The sequence below is a fragment of the Nelumbo nucifera genome, chromosome 2, assembly GCF_055504915.1.
Source record: "Nelumbo nucifera cultivar China Antique chromosome 2, China Antique-T2T, whole genome shotgun sequence".
Classification (NCBI taxonomy): domain Eukaryota; kingdom Viridiplantae; phylum Streptophyta; class Magnoliopsida; order Proteales; family Nelumbonaceae; genus Nelumbo; species Nelumbo nucifera.
In genome coordinates, this window is record NC_142650.1 from 105389844 (window position 1) to 105407493 (window position 17650).

The 17650-nt window shown below is 40.8% G+C and overlaps 2 protein-coding genes across 2 annotated transcripts; one reads left to right on the forward strand and one right to left on the reverse strand.

Moving 5' to 3' along the window:
- Positions 1-1357: 1357 nt before the first annotated feature.
- Positions 1358-1861, forward strand: LOC148802704 (uncharacterized). Its single transcript, XM_088897958.1, has one exon. It carries the CDS (start codon positions 1358-1360, stop codon positions 1859-1861), a length of 504 nt encoding a protein of 167 aa, XP_088754084.1.
- Positions 1862-13325: 11464 nt separating this feature from the next.
- Positions 13326-15819, reverse strand: LOC104603512 (G-type lectin S-receptor-like serine/threonine-protein kinase LECRK3). The gene has a single exon (XM_010267564.2). The coding sequence runs from the start codon at positions 15812-15814 to the stop codon at positions 13424-13426; it is 2391 nt and encodes a 796-aa protein (XP_010265866.2). The 5' UTR covers positions 15815-15819; the 3' UTR covers positions 13326-13423.
- Positions 15820-17650: the final 1831 nt, after the last annotated feature.

Consider the following 17650-nt stretch of genomic DNA (forward strand, 5'->3'; position numbering starts at 1 on the left):
GAGGCACATTTTGCTTAAGCTCGAGGTGTTAGGGAGGCTGACAAAGTGGTCCATCGAGCTAAGCAAATACGACATCCGGTTCAAGCCACGTCCAACCATTAAAGCCCAAGTCTTGGCAGATTTTGTAGCAGAATGTACGTTTAGCATGCCCGCCCCTGAACTGATTGAGGCCGCTAACATGTCAGAGGCGTCAATTAGCGCGGCACCGGTCCCGGTCAGGGTAAGACCAACCTGGGATAAGGAGCCCTAGATCCTCCACGTAGATGGCTCGTCTAACTAGCGGGGAAGTGGTGCTGGACTGATACTGTACGACCCAAGTGAGGTGAAGCTGGAGTATGCTATTTGGTTCAGATTCGAGGCGTCGAACAATGAGGCAGAGTGCGAAGCACTAATTGTTGGGCTAAGCCTAGCGAAGGAGATGGGTGTAAAACACCTCGTTGTGTTCAACGACTCTTAGCTGGTAGTAAACCAAGTCAACAACGACTATGAAGCTCATGATTCAACTATGAGAGCTTACCTAGCCAAAGTCAGAGAAATCCTACCAATCTTTCATTCTTCCTTCATCAAGTAAATATCAAGGTTCGAGAATGCTGAGGCCGACGCCCTGTCATAATTGGCAAGTACCACCGACAACATAATGCGAACTGTATATATAGAAGACCTACCTCGACCCAGTATTCTCGGGGGGGCAGAAGAGGTCGCTCCCGTGTTGCAAGTGGAACTGAGTTGGATTGACCCGCTCATTGATTATCTGCTCCACGGGACCCTACTAGCAGAATGCAATACAACTCAAAGGGTAGAGCGTCAATCAGCCCGGTACGTCCTTATCGACGGACGGTTGTACAAGAGGTCCTTCACGCTCCCCTACCTACGTTGCTTATGACCTTCAGAAGCCAAACTAGTACTTCGTGACATCCATGATGGACTATGCGGAGGACACTTGGGGGGCAAAGCGCTCACCCAAAAAGCACTAAGGCAATGCTACTATTGGCCTACCATGAAGGCAAACGCGCTCGAGCTCGTCAAAAAATGTGACAAATGTCAGAGGCATGCCAACATCCTCCATCAACCTTCTACCGATCTGAAATACCTGACCAGCTCGTGGCCCTTCGCGCAATGGGGGATCGACATCCTTGGTCCATTTCCGTCAACAACTGAGCAAAGGAAGTTCTTGGTCGTAGCAGTGGACTACTTCACAAAGTGGGTGGAGGCCAAGCCATTGGTGAATATTACAGCCTGAAACGAGCAAAATTTCTTTTGGAAGAACATTGTGTGCCGTTTTGGACTACCCAAGGTGCTGATCTCGGACAACGGGAAGCAGTTCGAAGACATCAAGTTCCAAAATTGGTGCACCAAGATGGGGATTCAGCAAAACTTCACTTCGGTGGCACACCCGCAACCGAACAGACTGGCCGAAGTGACGAACAGGGCTATTCTCCATGAACTGAAAGCTCGCTTGGCACGAGCTAAAGGGTTGTGGATGGACGAGTTGCCTAGTGTCCTTTGGGCCAATAGGATGACTATCAAGACTACGACTGATGAAACACCCTTCAACCTCACGTATGGAACGGAGGTTGTGATTTTTGTGGAGATCGAAGTACCAGGGTTGCGGCTTGAAGCATATGACCAAGAGGCGAACAATGACGAGCTCTGGACCAACTTAGATCTGATCGAAGAAGTACATGACCTGACCTATATCCGGAGTGTAGCTTACCAACAGCGAGTAGCTCGGTACTACATTGCCCAGGTCTGGAAACAACAGTTTCAAGTCGGTGACCTGTTGCTCCGCAAGTTAATGGTACCTGAGCCCAGTGTGGGTAAGCTTGAACTGAATTGGGAAGGTCCGTATCGTGTGAGATGAGTGTTCAGAGAAGGCACATGTGAGCTTGAGACTATGGAAGGGAATTAAGTACCTCGAGCTTGGAGCGTTGACAACCTGAGGAAATATTATCTATGAGCTTGCAAATCCAACTCCAAAACAACCAAAAAATTTACAAAGTCCACAAGACCACCGAGCTGGTCTAAAGAACGTCGAGATGGAGAAAGGACCGTAAGTCACTTCCAGAGCCTAAGGGCTATGGTGTCGAGTTGACAAAAGACCTCGGCACAATATAAGACCTAGTCGCCTCTTTGGCATAGGCAAATAAGTCCTAGTCGCCTCTTCAGCATGGGCAAACAAAAACCTAGTCGCCTCTTCGTCATGGGCAACTAAAAACCCAGTCTCTTCGGCATGGGTAAATAAAGTAGCTCGTACGTAGACAAGTCGGGCATATACCCTACACTATCTGTCCACTTCGGCGTGCAAAAAGACTGGGTTATTCCTACTTGGGCCTAGCTCGCCAGCTCGACACTTCGGGAGTAATCTATACTTAGAAAATTTTGCTCGACAAGGAATTTTGAAACTATTGCATTGCATTGATAAAAGAAAGTTCGAGGTACATGCAAAAAAAAAAAGATTGCAACTAATCAACCGAGCTCGGAGGATTGGGACATCATATATGTACTAGGGGTTCAAGAAAAGAGGCAAAAAAACATCAGCCGATGTGGGGCTCCTCATCCCCATTAGTAATTATGGTGGGCTGGTCAGTCTCCATATGGTCCTTGGCAGCAGCGTCTCCATCTCCCTCCTCTGCTGTCTCTTCGTCAAGGAGGTCATTGTCACTCTCCTCCTCAAAGTTCGGGTCATTAGCAGCCTCCCCGGCCATCTCCTCGGTAACCCTAGATGTGGTGATAGTGTTGAGGTCGAGTTTGGCGAACTCACGCCGCGTCAGCTATCGGCTAAGCTTGAAGCCCTTGTGATAGGCCTCTGTGTCGGTCTCGATCAATAATTTGCATAGCTCCTCCGAAGACTTGTACTCCTCGACAGCCAGAGCCTTAGCATCCCTAATCGTGTCATCAAAGATCTCCTTGCGCTCCTTTACGAGCTCCTCGAGGTTCTCCTTTTCCCTCTGAAGGGCCTTCCATTCCTCCTTGAGCTTCTTCTTCTCCTCCCTCCGCAGCATGATCAACTCTTTTTGAGCTCGCGCATCCTGCTCCAGTTTATGAATCTTGTCGTGAGCTAAGTCCAGTTCGCGCTGAACGCTTTGGGAGGTTTCTTCAGACTGGAGGGCCTGCTTCAGCTGCACCTAGGATTGACAAACAAGAGAAAGGATTGTGGAGTCCACTTGCCAAAGAAGAAACAAAATCTAAGTACCGAGAAAGAGCAATACAGAGAATATTCCAAGGATCAAATACGTATCACCATACAGTGTGTAGCCACTCTGGCCCCAAGTTGAGCCACTGGTAGATCGGCCCATTGCGCGACCTCCTCGACGAAGACCGCATCCTTACTCTTTAGGAGACCGAGTTTCGGGGACAAAATGCTTTGGGCTGCTTGGGAGGAGTCATCTCCTGAAGGGATGGCCGCCCAAGTGGACTAGGAATTGGACACTGGAGCCTCCCTCGATAAGTGAGGTGGAGAAGCCCTGCCCTGGTCTTCCTCGACCAAGTCGATAACCGGAGGATGCTCAACAACTGGAGGATGCTCGGGGGTGGTGGTGTCAACGCTGGAGGTGGTGGCGGCCTCATGGAGATGGGCCTTCTTGGAGGCCTTCCTCTTCTTCCCCTTCTTCATGCTTCCGGACAGCTTGGTAGTAGGGATATCAGCCATGGCTCCTACAAAAAGTAAAGAACAGATTAGATTCCAAGATCAAGATAAACTGTAAAGAAGAAAACAAGTACGGCAATCAAGGTGGCGACCCACCAGGAGGACTTAGCCCGGCTTGTATGAGCTTTTCTTCGGTCATGAAGTTTTTGAACTTCAACCGAAACTTCACCCAAGATTGGAGTTGCTCCTGTGTCTATTTATCCAACCTAATGTCGAGGTCCTGAATGACAGTCCTCTAGTGAGTTGGAAATGGCCACCCCACATTGTTACGAACAATGAAGTAGCACTTCTTCCAGTCCGAGACTTTGTTTGAGAGGTCGTGCAAAATTTTGTAACCAAGACAAGGAGACATGTAGTATCTTTGCCTATGCTTGGGGAGAACACAGGCATAGTTCTTTTTTATAGAATAGATTGACAAGAAAATGTCGAGGTTCAAAGGCCAGTTATACTCATGGAAAAGGGAGATGGTACCTATGATATTGCGGATTGAGTTGGGGTGGAGATGATTTATGGCAATGTCGAAAAATTTGATGGTCTTGATTATGAAAGGGTGAAGTGGGAAACGCAGCCCAACTACGAGCTACCAGGGACAGAAGCTTGTCGGCCGAGCTACCAGGGACAGAAGCTTGTCGGCCGTCATCGTAGAAGGGCCAAAGTTGTCCGATCCCCAAGCCTGACACGATGTGGAGGCTCCCTTGTCAGAGGTCTCGCGCTCTTGCCAAGGTGAGTCTGCCTCGGACGGGTTGGAGTCCACACCCCGCACTGAGGTATCCACCTCATTAGGGTGAGACTCTATGGCCTGCGCCGAGGTACCCATCTCGGCCCCAGTGGACTCTCCACTCTCACCAAAAAGGCTATCCAAACTAACATTAGACATACTAAACTAAAGGAAGAGGACAACAAGAAATGGAAACAAGAAGAGACGAACTCACCAACACTGACCTAGAAGATTGAAGCGCGACATCAACAAACTCAAGCACGCAGTTTACGGCAAGAAAAATGGAACCCTTCGGCCCCTATTTATGGCCACCGTGACCAGGGTTCAACAGTCGAGATCTACATGATCCAATGGCTCCCATGAAAACTGGCTAAACGCCACTCAAGGTCAAAACTGGTTGAGCACACATTTTGATGTCCGTGGAGTTGATAAATGGCATGATGTCCATGCGTACCCATACGCGATCAGGTTCATTTCCTGGTCGAGCCAAGTGGCCACACAGGTCTGGCCAAAGATCCACCCTCCATACCATCTAGAAATTGTTCTAAATCCACCTGGGTTTGTAATGAACTCCCCGCATTGGGTCGGGACCCCCGGTACGGGGTGTGGGGGGCAATTGATGAGGGGTGATTTGGCCGGACCTAGTAAGTGAAGGACATGTGGATGCGGCCTGCCAGCAGGACAACAACTCAGTGCGAAGCGCCATGTCAGTAGATCGAGGAGCTCGGGTGCTCGGTCGCCTTGGAACCAAAATCACTTCGGTACCCATATACGCCGAGGTGCCATGTAATCGATTCTAGAAGCTTCCCAATGGACTCCGAACTACCCGAGATCATGCCGCATAACCGAAGGCCTTATCTTTTCCCCGCCCAAATCGTAGGGAAATGATAAACCTCATTAATTGATGTGTTACTCTCCTATCAAAGTGGAATGGATACTCACATCATGGGTCGAAGATTCCGGGAACATCTCGAAATACCTACGACATCCCAGCTATATAAGGGCATCAACCCCCAAGACCTAGGTACGCCCGATTATTTGCTCACTAGATTACTAGCATACAAACTTTCAGCTTGCACAACCCAGTACTGACTTAAGCATCAGAGCGACCTCACCGGGTTAATCACCCCGAGTTAACCGCCCTAGGCTCTCTAATCCTTTGCCTTGCAGTTTGGTCCAGCTCGCTACGCAACTAAGGTCCAGGTCATCTTCCAATTAGGAGCTTACAAATCATGCACAATCATAACCTATTGACCTTCAAAAAAAATGAATCACGGGCTTAACTGAAATTTGAAAAGGAATTCAAGTGAAGTTTGAAATAAGGTCCTGTTTGGTTTGTGGGAATAAGTGTCTGCATTCAGAATCGGAATGGCTCATTTCGATTCCAACTATTTGGTTAAGTGGAATCAAATTCTCATTCCCATTCTTGATGGAATGCATTCCCCCATTGGAGAGAATGACCATTCCCTCCCCTCCCTTGGAAATGAAATCCTACTCCTACTGATTTCAATTCCTACCAAAGGATTTAAATTCCGATTCCAACTGTGAACAAAATGGACCCTTAATTCTATCACTTACCTACCATATTTCATTAGGAATCAGAAGGCAGTGTTGTGACCATGGTGACTAGGGATGTCAATTGGACTAGATTTGATTCAATCCAGTCCAGTCTAATGTGAGTCCCGTACAAATGGACCAGGTCCAATCCAATCGAATGAATAGTTAGGACCATTTTGGATCGGTCCAATTCAATGTCCGAACTGTTCAATCTATTCAAATTTGTTTTGATTTAGATTAATTCTAAGCGAAACATGGTCCATTGACACCTGTATTCTTATCTTCTATCAATGGACAATATTGGCTCAATCCAACCCAATCCAATATAAATTCATTACAAATGAACCGGGTCCAATCCAATCCAATAAATACTTTGGACCATTAAGTCTAGACTAGTCCAATTCAATATGTCTTATTGGTCCATCCAATCCATCTAAATTGATTTTGGTTTGGACAAGGTCCAATCCAAAACCGGTCCATTGACACCCCTACTAGGGAGGATCATACTTATATAAGCTCAAAAATTATAGGGCAACAAACTGGCTAGCGAATGTAGGTGTTTTTTGGGAAGAAGAGTTCATGAGTTCGAGCCCTTGGGAGCTCAATTTTGTTGTCTTTCTGGATGTTTCTGGTGGGGCCTGCCCTAGTGGTGCTAGTTTGTGTTTCCATGTATATAAAAAAATTATAGCATTTCTTGGCAAATTATAGCATTTCAAGCCAGTCAAATTTAGGGATGGCAATTTTGCGAGAATTTTCGGGTATCCGACTTGTCCCGACCCTAATAGGACCTATTTATCAAAACCCTATAGGGTTTGGGACGGGTTTGGGATTTTAGATTAAAACCCTATATGGTTTACGTTTTGACTTTACGGTATCTGAAACCCGGGATGCATAAATATGAACTTATTATATTTAGCAGGATGCATAAATATCAAAAAATACACTAATTAAGAGTCCAAGACACAAAACATCTAAACCTATTATATTTACCCTAATTATTATATCAATTATTTTCTATTTTATTATTTTACACTTTAACATTAACAAAAAGGTTAACAAAATATTAAATTCTCAAGTATAAATTAAATTATCATTTAACGATTTATAAAAATACATAATTTTTACTCAAAATATATCAAATTTGTTAACTTTTATAAGATATATATCATATGCAAATTCATAATTTTTAATTACTAAAATAATTTGTCATTGTTAAAATTTGAACTTCTATAAATTTTTTTGAAACTAAAAATCATTTTTATATAAATGTAAATTAGTGAATTTGATAGATTAAATTTAATATTATATTCTTAAATATTTTGTAAATAACTTTTTTTTTGTAAATTAAAATATAATGTTATTTAATATAGATTAAATTATTAACTAATTATTACAAAAATATATAAAAATTAAAAGATATATATCATGCACAAATTTATAAATTTTAATTACTAAGTTAATTATTCTATTATTAATATTTTATTTGTATACATTTCTTGCAATTAAAATCACCATTTGATGTAAATTTGGATTTGAAGATTATTAATTTCATTTAGTTATAAAATTCTAATTTTAAATATTATTTCTTTTAACTTTTAGTTGGAATTGTTAATCATATATGTAATGATTGTTTGGATGAACACAAAAAGTTAATAAAACTTACTTTATTTCATTAAATGACACAAAGGGTGAGATGGCTTAGTGGTTTAAAGTATTATTAAGAGATTTGGCGCTATCATTAATTGATCTGGGTTTAAGGCACGCTGTAAGTGTTAATAAACTTTTTTAAGTAGAAAACGTTGGGATCATATCAAGGAATTTAATGGGTTTGGGAAATTGAGAGTAAAAATTAGATGGGTTTTGGACATGCTTGGAATCAGGGGTGCATAAGCGGGTTCGGGAATGGATAGGGTGATTTGCATAGGTACCCTACCATTGCCATTCATAGTCAAATTTGACAAAACATAACTAGAAAAGTAGAATGCTCGAGCTCCTTATTATCATTATATCAATCTAAATCTACTAACAATGAGCTTTGGAGGTATGCATCAATTCAAATACATAACTTCGACTTAAATCAGATAGGCTGCAATAAGCTGCTAACATGAGCTCGAACGAGTAAAGCTCATTGCATCCCTTGATCGCCATGAAAATCCCAATAACTTTGGAGTAGTAGACTTTAGGTGCTTAAACATAGGAATGGCAACGGGGCGGGTTTGGGGCGGCACACCACCTCCCTATCCCTGCCTCGAATTCACGACACCTTGCCCCATACATAATTTTTACTCAAGTATAAAAATACATAATTCTCAAGTATAAAAGGTTAACAAAATATTAAATTCTCAAGTATAAATTAAATTATCATTTAATGATTTATAAAAATACATAATTTTTACTCAAAATATATCAAATTTGTTAACTTTTATAAGATATATATCATATGCAAATTCATAATTTTTGATTACTAAAATAATTTGTCATTGTTAAAATTTGAACTTCTATAATTTTTTTTGAAACTAAAAATCACTTTTATATAAATGTAAATTAGTGAATTTGATAGATTAAATTTAATATTATATTCTTAAATATTTTGTAAATAACTTTTTTTTTGTAAATTAAAATATAATGTTATTTAATATAGATTAAATTATTAACTAATTATTACAAAAATATATAAAAATTAAAAGATATATATTATGCACAAATTTATAAATTTTAATTACTAAGTTAATTATTCTATTATTAATATTTTATTTGTATACATTTCTTGCGATTAAAATCACCATTTGATGTAAATTTGGGTCTGAAGATTATTTATTTCATTTAGTTATAAAATGCTAATTTTAAATATTATTTCTTTTAACTTTTAGTTGGAATTGTTAATCATATATGTAATGATTGTTTGGATGAACACAAAAAGTTAATAAAACTTACTTTATTTCATTAAATGACACAAAGGGTGAGATGGCTTAGTGGTTTAAAGTATTGTTAAGAGATTTGGCGCTATCATTAATTGATCTGGGTTTAAGGCACGCTGTAAGTGTTAATAAACTTTTTTAAGTAGAAAACGTTGGGATCATATCAAGGGGTTTAATGGGTGGGACGAGTTTAATGGGTTTGGGAAATTGAGAGTAAAAATTAGATGGGTTTTGGACATGCTTGGAATCAGGGGTACATAAGCGGGTTCGGGAATGGATAGGGTGATTTGCACAGGTACCCTACCCATTGCCATTCCTAGTCAAATTTGACAAAACATAACTAGAAAAATAGAATGCTCGAGCTCCTTATTATCATTATATCAATCTAAATCTACTAACAATGAGGTTTGGAGGTATGCATTAATTCAAATACATAACTTCGACTTAAATCAGATAGGCTGCAATAAGCTGCTAACATGAGCTCGAACGAGTAAAGCTCATTGCATCCCTTGATCGCCATGAAAATCCCAATAAATTTGGAGTAGTAGACTTTAGGTGCTCAAACATAGGAATGGCAATGTGACGGGTTTGGGGCGACGCACCACCTCCCCATCCCTGCCTCGAAGTCATGACACCTTGCCCCATACCCGCCCTGGTGGTAGGGCAGGTTCGGGGTGGGGCATCCATTCCCTATCGGCGATGGGGAATCCCCAAATTTTCCTCGCTCCAAGGCAATTATTTAAAAAATATCTATTTTATGGACAATTTATAAATAGATATAGGAATTTGGGGGTATTTTAGAATTTGAATTATAATACTTTAGGGATAATTCAAAAATAAAATTATGTGATCATAGGATTTTAAAAATTTAAGGAAAACTTAGAGATATTTTAAATATTGATGGTGCGCAATCTGGTCACTCCTACTTGGCAAAGGCTATGCTCCTATCTGGCGTCGGATAAGATACTTGCGAGGAAGAGGGTGAAGGATTCCCGGGGAGCTCTCCCGGCGGGAACACTCCGATGCCTAAGTTAGAACTTGGGGAGCTGAGAAAGTTGCAGAGAACTAAGCTAAGAGTGGAGATGCGCAGTTCGCAATTACCTTTTCTCTCTGGGGGTTGGAGTTCTTATATAATGGTGCCCTGTCAAATCTGACATAACTGCCTCTGATTCTCAACCGCAGTTGTTACTTGCTAAGGCTGCGCAGGTCACTGTTGCAGGGTACGACTCTGTCAAGCGGGGGACACCTCTCAAGTTTGGCAGGCACGATGCCGCCTGGCGAGAGACATGGGTGCAGGGTTCCAGATTTGGCAGGTACGGTTGTTAGGGGAGATCTTCCTGTGATACTCCGAGCTGTCTTCCTGCGAGCTACCTTGCACCGAGCTACCCTGTGTCGAGCTGCAGGTGCCATATTGAGGTGATTCTATCCGAGGTGGCCTACTTAGGTCTGAGTTAGAATAAATTTATTAGGAGGCTTTAGAGCTCACCCCGAAGTGCCTTGAGCTCGGGAGATTCCTATCTTTGAGTACCTTGGCTCGGGATGCTTCCGTGGAAGAATCTTAGCTCGGGGTGTTCCCTTCTTGAGGAGGAGCTCGGGGGCTCCTTTACTTGGGAGGAGCTTGGGATAATCGGAGTGTCATCTGGTACCGAGCTGCCATGCTCGATCTTGGCGGACTGGTCCCGCTGAGCTGTCACTTATGCTAAGTCACATCCACGTGTCCCCCTATGATGAGATTGGGGCAAATCATCATCCATCAAATATCAATATTAAACCTAGATATATTTTACTAATTTACCTTTGGGTTTGGGGTGGGTTCAGGGAATTATATACAAAACCTGCCCCCGCCCCATACCCAATTCGGGAAAAAATTATTTTCCCCGTCCCCGCCCTATCATTGTTTAGGATCGGGAAAAACCCACCCCGTTCGGGACAGGGCGGGGAGGGGACCCATTTTACGTGAGAAAATTGCCATCCCTACTCAATCATAAAAAAAACATTATCTACTATCAGCGTCATAGAATAACTCAACGATCCTCCACTAATTTTTTAACACGCCAGTGTTTTAATTAGGCACTGATTTGATGTTATATTTTGTCTTTTTCACCCAACACTGACGTCTCCAGTATTCACTGGAGGGTCATTGAGCTGTTCTGCAATACCAGGTTTGCAGGTAATGTGTTCTTAAAAATAATGTTTGGGTTGGATGTCCGATTAAAAATATCATAAGCCTCTTTGCTTCAATTTTCCTTAACAAAACTCAGACATTAATTGCAGGAAATTTGACTAAAATAATCTTAATGTTCATCATAACAGAAATACAGAATCCATTTACCTTTACCATCGTTAAAAAAGGTCTACTCAATTTGCCTATTGGGCCAGGGTCAACCTACTTCACTGAAGCCAATCTAGGCGAGTTTGCATGTTGTTACAAGACATCAGATATAGAATTAAAATAAGTGTTTTTAATTGCGATATTTGCATGCAGCAATAATCACTGCCTGTTTACATAAATTCTGTTAAAATATGATTCTCTAGTTTCTAAGAAAACGATCCTAATATGCTTTATTTGGTTGAGGAGAGGTGTCCCGATAATGTTTTGATACCTTGCTTAGACTTTCAGGCCTTCTGATCCAGAATTTAAGGAAATATTTGATTAATTATACATAACGAAACCCATATCATGTATTAAAGTTGGAGTTTGGACTAAATAGTTAATATTAATGGGACCGCATTAAATAATCATGTTTGAATTGATGACTTGTTTGCAGTGCTTTGGTGTTTATAGAATCAAGTAGTGTTGATGCTGATTTAGAAAAAGACAGAGGGGATTTTCTTTGGAAAAAGAGAGTTGCCGAAACCCCATTTATCTTGTTCACTGGAGTAGGATTTGTACTCCCAAAATGTGGGGTGGACTAGGTGTGAAAAATTTCAAATGGCTAAATAAAGCTTTTCTTGCTAAAATAGGGTAGAAATTTTTAAATTGTCAAGATAATCTTTGAGTCAAGGTGGTAAATGATTAATATCTTAGGAACAGTAATTTTTGGAATGCAAATAAAAAGAAAATATGGTCTTGGGCCTGAAGAGGTATTATGAGTTCAATGGATCTTATTAAAAGGGGTTCTATGTGGAGAATTGGCAACGGTAGGATTGTGAATTTTTGGATGGATTCTTGGGCTGGAGAAGACCCAATGATTGAATTGAGAGACAGTAGTGATCCTATTGATGAGGATATGATGGTTAGTAGGGTAATTGATTTTGAAAGAGAATAGCATTATTTCATTTGTCAACCACCAGGCGTGGCAACTTATAAAACTTATATTAATTCCCCATGAGGATCTTGGAGATAAAAGAGTTTGGAAGTTCATTCCTGATGGAAACTTCTCTGTTAAATCGGCCTATAAGGAGGAGTGTCTTTTTAATGGTGGTGCGGATATTGCTTTTGGTTATCAAAAAAATTTTTGGAAGCTCATGCTTCCTTCAAAAATTAAAATTTTCCTATTCTTTTTACTTAATAATAAATTTCCTACAAAAAACAACCTCATTTCTAGGGATATTGGACTGGATTCTACTTGTGTTTGTTGTGGGGAAGTTGAAAATATCGACCACATTTTTATTAATTGTATTGTGGCTAAACAAGTCTGGAGTAGCCTCTCGGGGGAGTTGCCGATTCCTGTGGGCTCCTCTTACTCTATGGATAGGTGGTGGGCTATTTTATGCAAACCTTTTGGTAACTTTAAAGACAGCTACATTAAAGAGAAATTTGCTTGTGTCTCTTGGTTCATTTGGAAGAATAGAAACAGTAAGTGTTTTAATGGTCCCATTAGCGATGCGAAGACCATCATTAATAGAGCCTTACCTACTGGAATGAGATTAAAGAGGTATCCGCTTGTTTGGTTAACAACAACAGAAAACTGTTAACCCATGTTGAGTGGTTCAGGCCCAAACTCAACGGTATCAAAATTAACTTTGATGCCTCTTGCTTGAATTTTGGTAAATGTGCAATTGGTTGTATAGCTAGGAACCATCAAGGCAAAGTACTAGAGTCTAAAGCTATTGGAATTGGAATAGGAATAGGAATATTGACTATCAACCTCGCATTAGGAGGCCATAATATGGCTATTAACTACAGGGATCAGAAAATCGTTGTCGAAGGTGACTCTAAGTTTGTAATCGACTACCTCAATGGTAGATTATCGCCTCCATGGAGAATGGAAAGTGTCATCAAAGAATGCTGAATCCTAGTTGACTTTTTCAACTTGAATATTCAAATTCAAGTGTGCGTATCGGGAAGCAAATCAAGCCGCAGACTGGTTAGCTCGTAAGCTCTTAACAGTCGAGAGTAATAGTGCTTCTAGGTTTAGTGATTTTCTTTTTATTTGCGATGTGAATATAAGGGAAAGAGCTACCCCCAGATTTGTGTAGCTCATCTTTTGCTATCAAAGAAAAAAGAACCTTAATTTCTTTAAGTAAGAGAGAGAGAGAGAAAGAGAGAAAGAGAGAGGCCTTTTAATTAGTGCAATTGATATGAGTAGTAGTCCTCCTATAAATACATAAATATCCATGAATAATGCAAGTGTTGTTTTATTAAATTGAACTAGTGACTGAGGAAGGGCATGGTGGGATAGAAACTCCAATGGCTCCTTCTAGCATCTGTGTTACCTTCTTCATGGTGGGTCTCTGTGTTGGATCCTCCTGAATGCACCATAATGCGATTCTCACAAACTTCTCCAGCCCCTTCATATCGTCCATTGCCTCCTCATCATTCTCCACTAACATATCAAGTCTTCCTTCCTTGTAGCAATCATAAGCCCAGTCTATCAGTATCACCTTGTTTTCATCTTCCAGCTTTGGTTCAATGTTCCTCCTGCAACAAAGAAGCTCTAGTAACATGACACCATAGCTGAAAACATCTACCTTCGTTGTAATGGTCGTATGCTTGAACCATTCTGGAGCAACATATCCTTTGGTCCCCCTGATGCCTGTATCAGTTTGGGTCTGATCAGCTTTCAAAAGCTTTGCTAACCCAAAATCGGAGATTCTTGCTGTAAAAGAGTCGTCTAGAAGGATGTTTTGAGGCTTGATGTCGCAATGGATAATTTGGGTTTTGCACCCTTCATGGAGGTATGTGAGCCCTCTTGCAATCCCGAATGCAATTCGAAGTCTTTGGTTCCAGTTAGGCCTTGAGCTTCCAAAGAGAAAGGTTGCTAAAGAGCCATTGTTCATAAACTCATATACTAGAAGACGATGTTGTCCCTCGTTACAGAATCCCAGTAGTTGGACTAGATTCTTATGATTCGTTCTACCTATTGCACTTACTTCGGCATCAAATTCCTTCTGATTTTCCCTCACCAATTTGTCTAGCTTCTTTACTGCAACAAAGTTTAGTAAATTACTAGTTTCTAAGGCTCCTTTATAAACTGTTGCAAAAGCACCAGTACCAATCAGATCCTTAAAACCATCTGTAGCTTCTTGCAGCTCTTTGAAAGTGAAATTTCGTAGATTCAATCTTGGCATAGAATGATATGGCTGAGGTTTCTGCAATCTCCTACGGTATAAGTGGCGAGTAACCAGAAAAAAAGCTAGTAGTAAAAGAGACACGGATCCACCCAGAAGCAATGAGCTTGTCAGGATCAAAGGCGAGTGACGATCATTCTTTTCTGAAGCCTTTAAGGAAGACTTACTTTTAGGAACTTTGATGAGAGCTTTTCCCCCAACCACTGGGTCAACCCTTCCCATTCCAAGTGGAAGCTTCTTTTCCCAACAATGGCCATCTCTAAATATGGCAACAGCACAGAAACAATCGTTCAAGCATACTTCTCTGCACCAGTCTTCATTTACTGGTGAGAAGTCCTCAAAATCGGACAATGGCCAATCGGTGTTAGGCATTTGTATCAATTCATAATGCGAAGCTTCTTGAGATCCTTCTTCAAAGCATGGTGAGGAAAAGTTCTGTATGCATCCATCCCACCGGTTGTTTGGATTTATAAAGGTGTACCCAGGTGGGCATTCACAATAAGTTTTCTGGTAATCATCTAGTCTGCAATAGCTGTTAAACCCACAAGCGCCACTGCCATAGGGCCCAAAAATTTGTAAGCAGATATTATCGGGTATAAACCAAATAGGGGTCCAGGAATTGGGCCATCGACCGTCAGTTGGGGCGGTGGGTTTTGGGTAGACATAATACCTGAAAACTCCATCACAATCAAGTGTGGCTCTTTGGTAGAAGTCTCTTGTCGAAACTGTGTTTGCTGATATGGGATTAAGCAGTAGTGCACTTCCATTTGTTTGTATAATGAAAATGTAACCAGTTTCATTGAAGACCAATCGAGAACCTGTTTCTGTTGTGTTACTTAGCCAATAATCATTGTAAGACACATCAAGTGGGAAAGCTGTTCTGGTGAGCACAAGATTACCATCATTCTGCATATGGAGATGGAACCTCCCTTTTGAAAAGTTCGTTTCTGACCGACCAGAAACAAGACGACTCTCCTTTTCTAATGTCTGTGTAGGAAGCATGGTGTCAGTGGGAAAACCAAAGCTCGCCCATATTGTACTAGAATTTTGGTCTGCTAGCATAAAGTTCCCATTGTCAAGCATGGCTGCGTAGATTGCTGCTACCTCCTTGCTGAATTCGGCCTTCCATACCTCTCGACCTTTGGAGTCGTTGAGGACTAGGCGCCCATCTGTTGTCAGTTGAACTTTTGATCCCCGCTGTACCAGATTGTTCCGATTGGCAGACCAAACTATGGTCTTATCAGGTAATTTGTCGAACCAGATGGCAAGTAGGAAATCTCTACTTGTACCGATAGCCTTGAAGCCAAAGGCAAACTCCCCAGACGGTGAGGTCCATGTTAAAGACTTATCAGCATAAAGAGATGAACCCAAGCTTATGTTACGGTAAATTTGGCCCATGCTAGGTAGCGGTAGCAACAACAATAAAAAATTGAGGAGATGAATGCCTGCTCCCAAAGCCATTGAAAGACCTGACAATTGAAATAAACTACGGACGTGTGTGAATCAAATTATATATTGGAATTTGGAATAAGTATAATTCAAGTCATGTGAGACGTTCTATGCAGCCAACTTGTTAATTTAAAGATAAATAATAAAAACATGTAATACTATACAATTGTTTTATATAATATTAATAATTATTTACATTTTATATACTATTTTTAATATTTTTTTATAAAACAAAAATAGCAATAAATAATTTTAAATAGAGTTATTTATCAAATATAGGAATGGCAATTTTTCTCATTTCTCCAATACCCATGGGCATCTGCCCTGGATGGGGTAGAGATGGGGATGATTTTCCCCTGGGATGAAGACGGGGAAATTTTCATCTTTGTTGGCAGGAACAGCACGGGGATGGGGAGAGCACTCCTTGCCCCGCAGGAACCCCATCCCTGTCCCACGGGTGAATATGGATTGGGTCTTTATCAAAATTTGAATGGACCCGACTTAAGGCCCAAACCTGAAGCAATGTAAAATGTTAACTTGGCCAACCCTAGTTGCACCTTAATTCTTGATCTCCAAGATATATGTCATAATGGTGTCCTCTCAAAACACATACTTAGGTGATATTTGGTACCATGGTTATTGGAATGCTTCACACCAGTACTAACCAGGCATTTTGAGTTCTAACGTCATTTTTTTAGATTGGTTGAGAATGTTATAAGTTGTATTGTAAGACGTTTTTACTATAGATAAGATTGGGGTTTGGAGGGAAATGTCAAATTAAAAGGTTCCTCCTTTCTACCCATTCGAAGAAACAGTCCAATGACCTGTAACTTAATTGGTGTCCTATGCAGTAAGTATAGAGATATATTCTAGTGCATCGCATAGGGGGCTGTGAATGGGTCAGGTCTGCCTTGGAACATGGTAGAAGGTCGCAAACTGATAGTTAGAATAGGTAGACTTAGGATCAAACCAGACCCTAATGGTTCTATAAAATTAGAGTCAGTAACGAACCAATTAGTCATTGGGACGATCGGGCCTGACCTAATAAGGCTTGATTAAATCAAACAGCTAATTTATAATGGATTCAACTATGATACTGGAAAGATATGATATCAGAAAAACTTATAGCCAGTCAACTGCGATGGAATTCTCTGCAAGCAAAAACTCTGCACATTGTAAAAATATGAGAATTCAGTCACATATTTGAAACATCTCCCCATGAATTTAATAGACATTTGCAGGAAATATTCCCAATATGTGGCTAGATGCTATGTGCATAAAATTTTTACTTTGCAGAAGAATCAGGCTCCAATCAAATAATAACATAAAAGGGGTGACCAATAATGTGATACTCTTCAAAATTCACAGGGTGCTTTGATTGTTCAAAGCTTTTTTTAGTACCATGTATTTCCGGTATCAAAGATTATTTTCCTTATAATGGATCTGTTACACTTGCAAAGTTGCAATGAAAGTGTTGATGGGCCAGATGATACTGATTAAACGCAATACCTTTGGGCGATTTTGATAGCTACTTTGAACTTTATCAACCGAAAAACAAAAAACAGAAAACAATAGGGGTTATAGCAGTTAAGGGCAACTTTTGGCCTTTAATATCAATAAAAGTAATATATTTAAAAAATTTAAAAAATGGGTTAACTTTTTAAAAATAATATCAGTTAAGGGCAAAAACATTGTTCATCTTCTTCCTCTTGCAATCCATTCACCGGCGTCGCCGTCCACCGCCACCCACTGCCGCCTCTAGCAATGCCTCCACCTATCTCTGCCACCTCCGCCTCCGCCTCCGGCAAGGTTACCAGAGGTGGGTGTAGGCAGAGGCAGTGGTGGTGC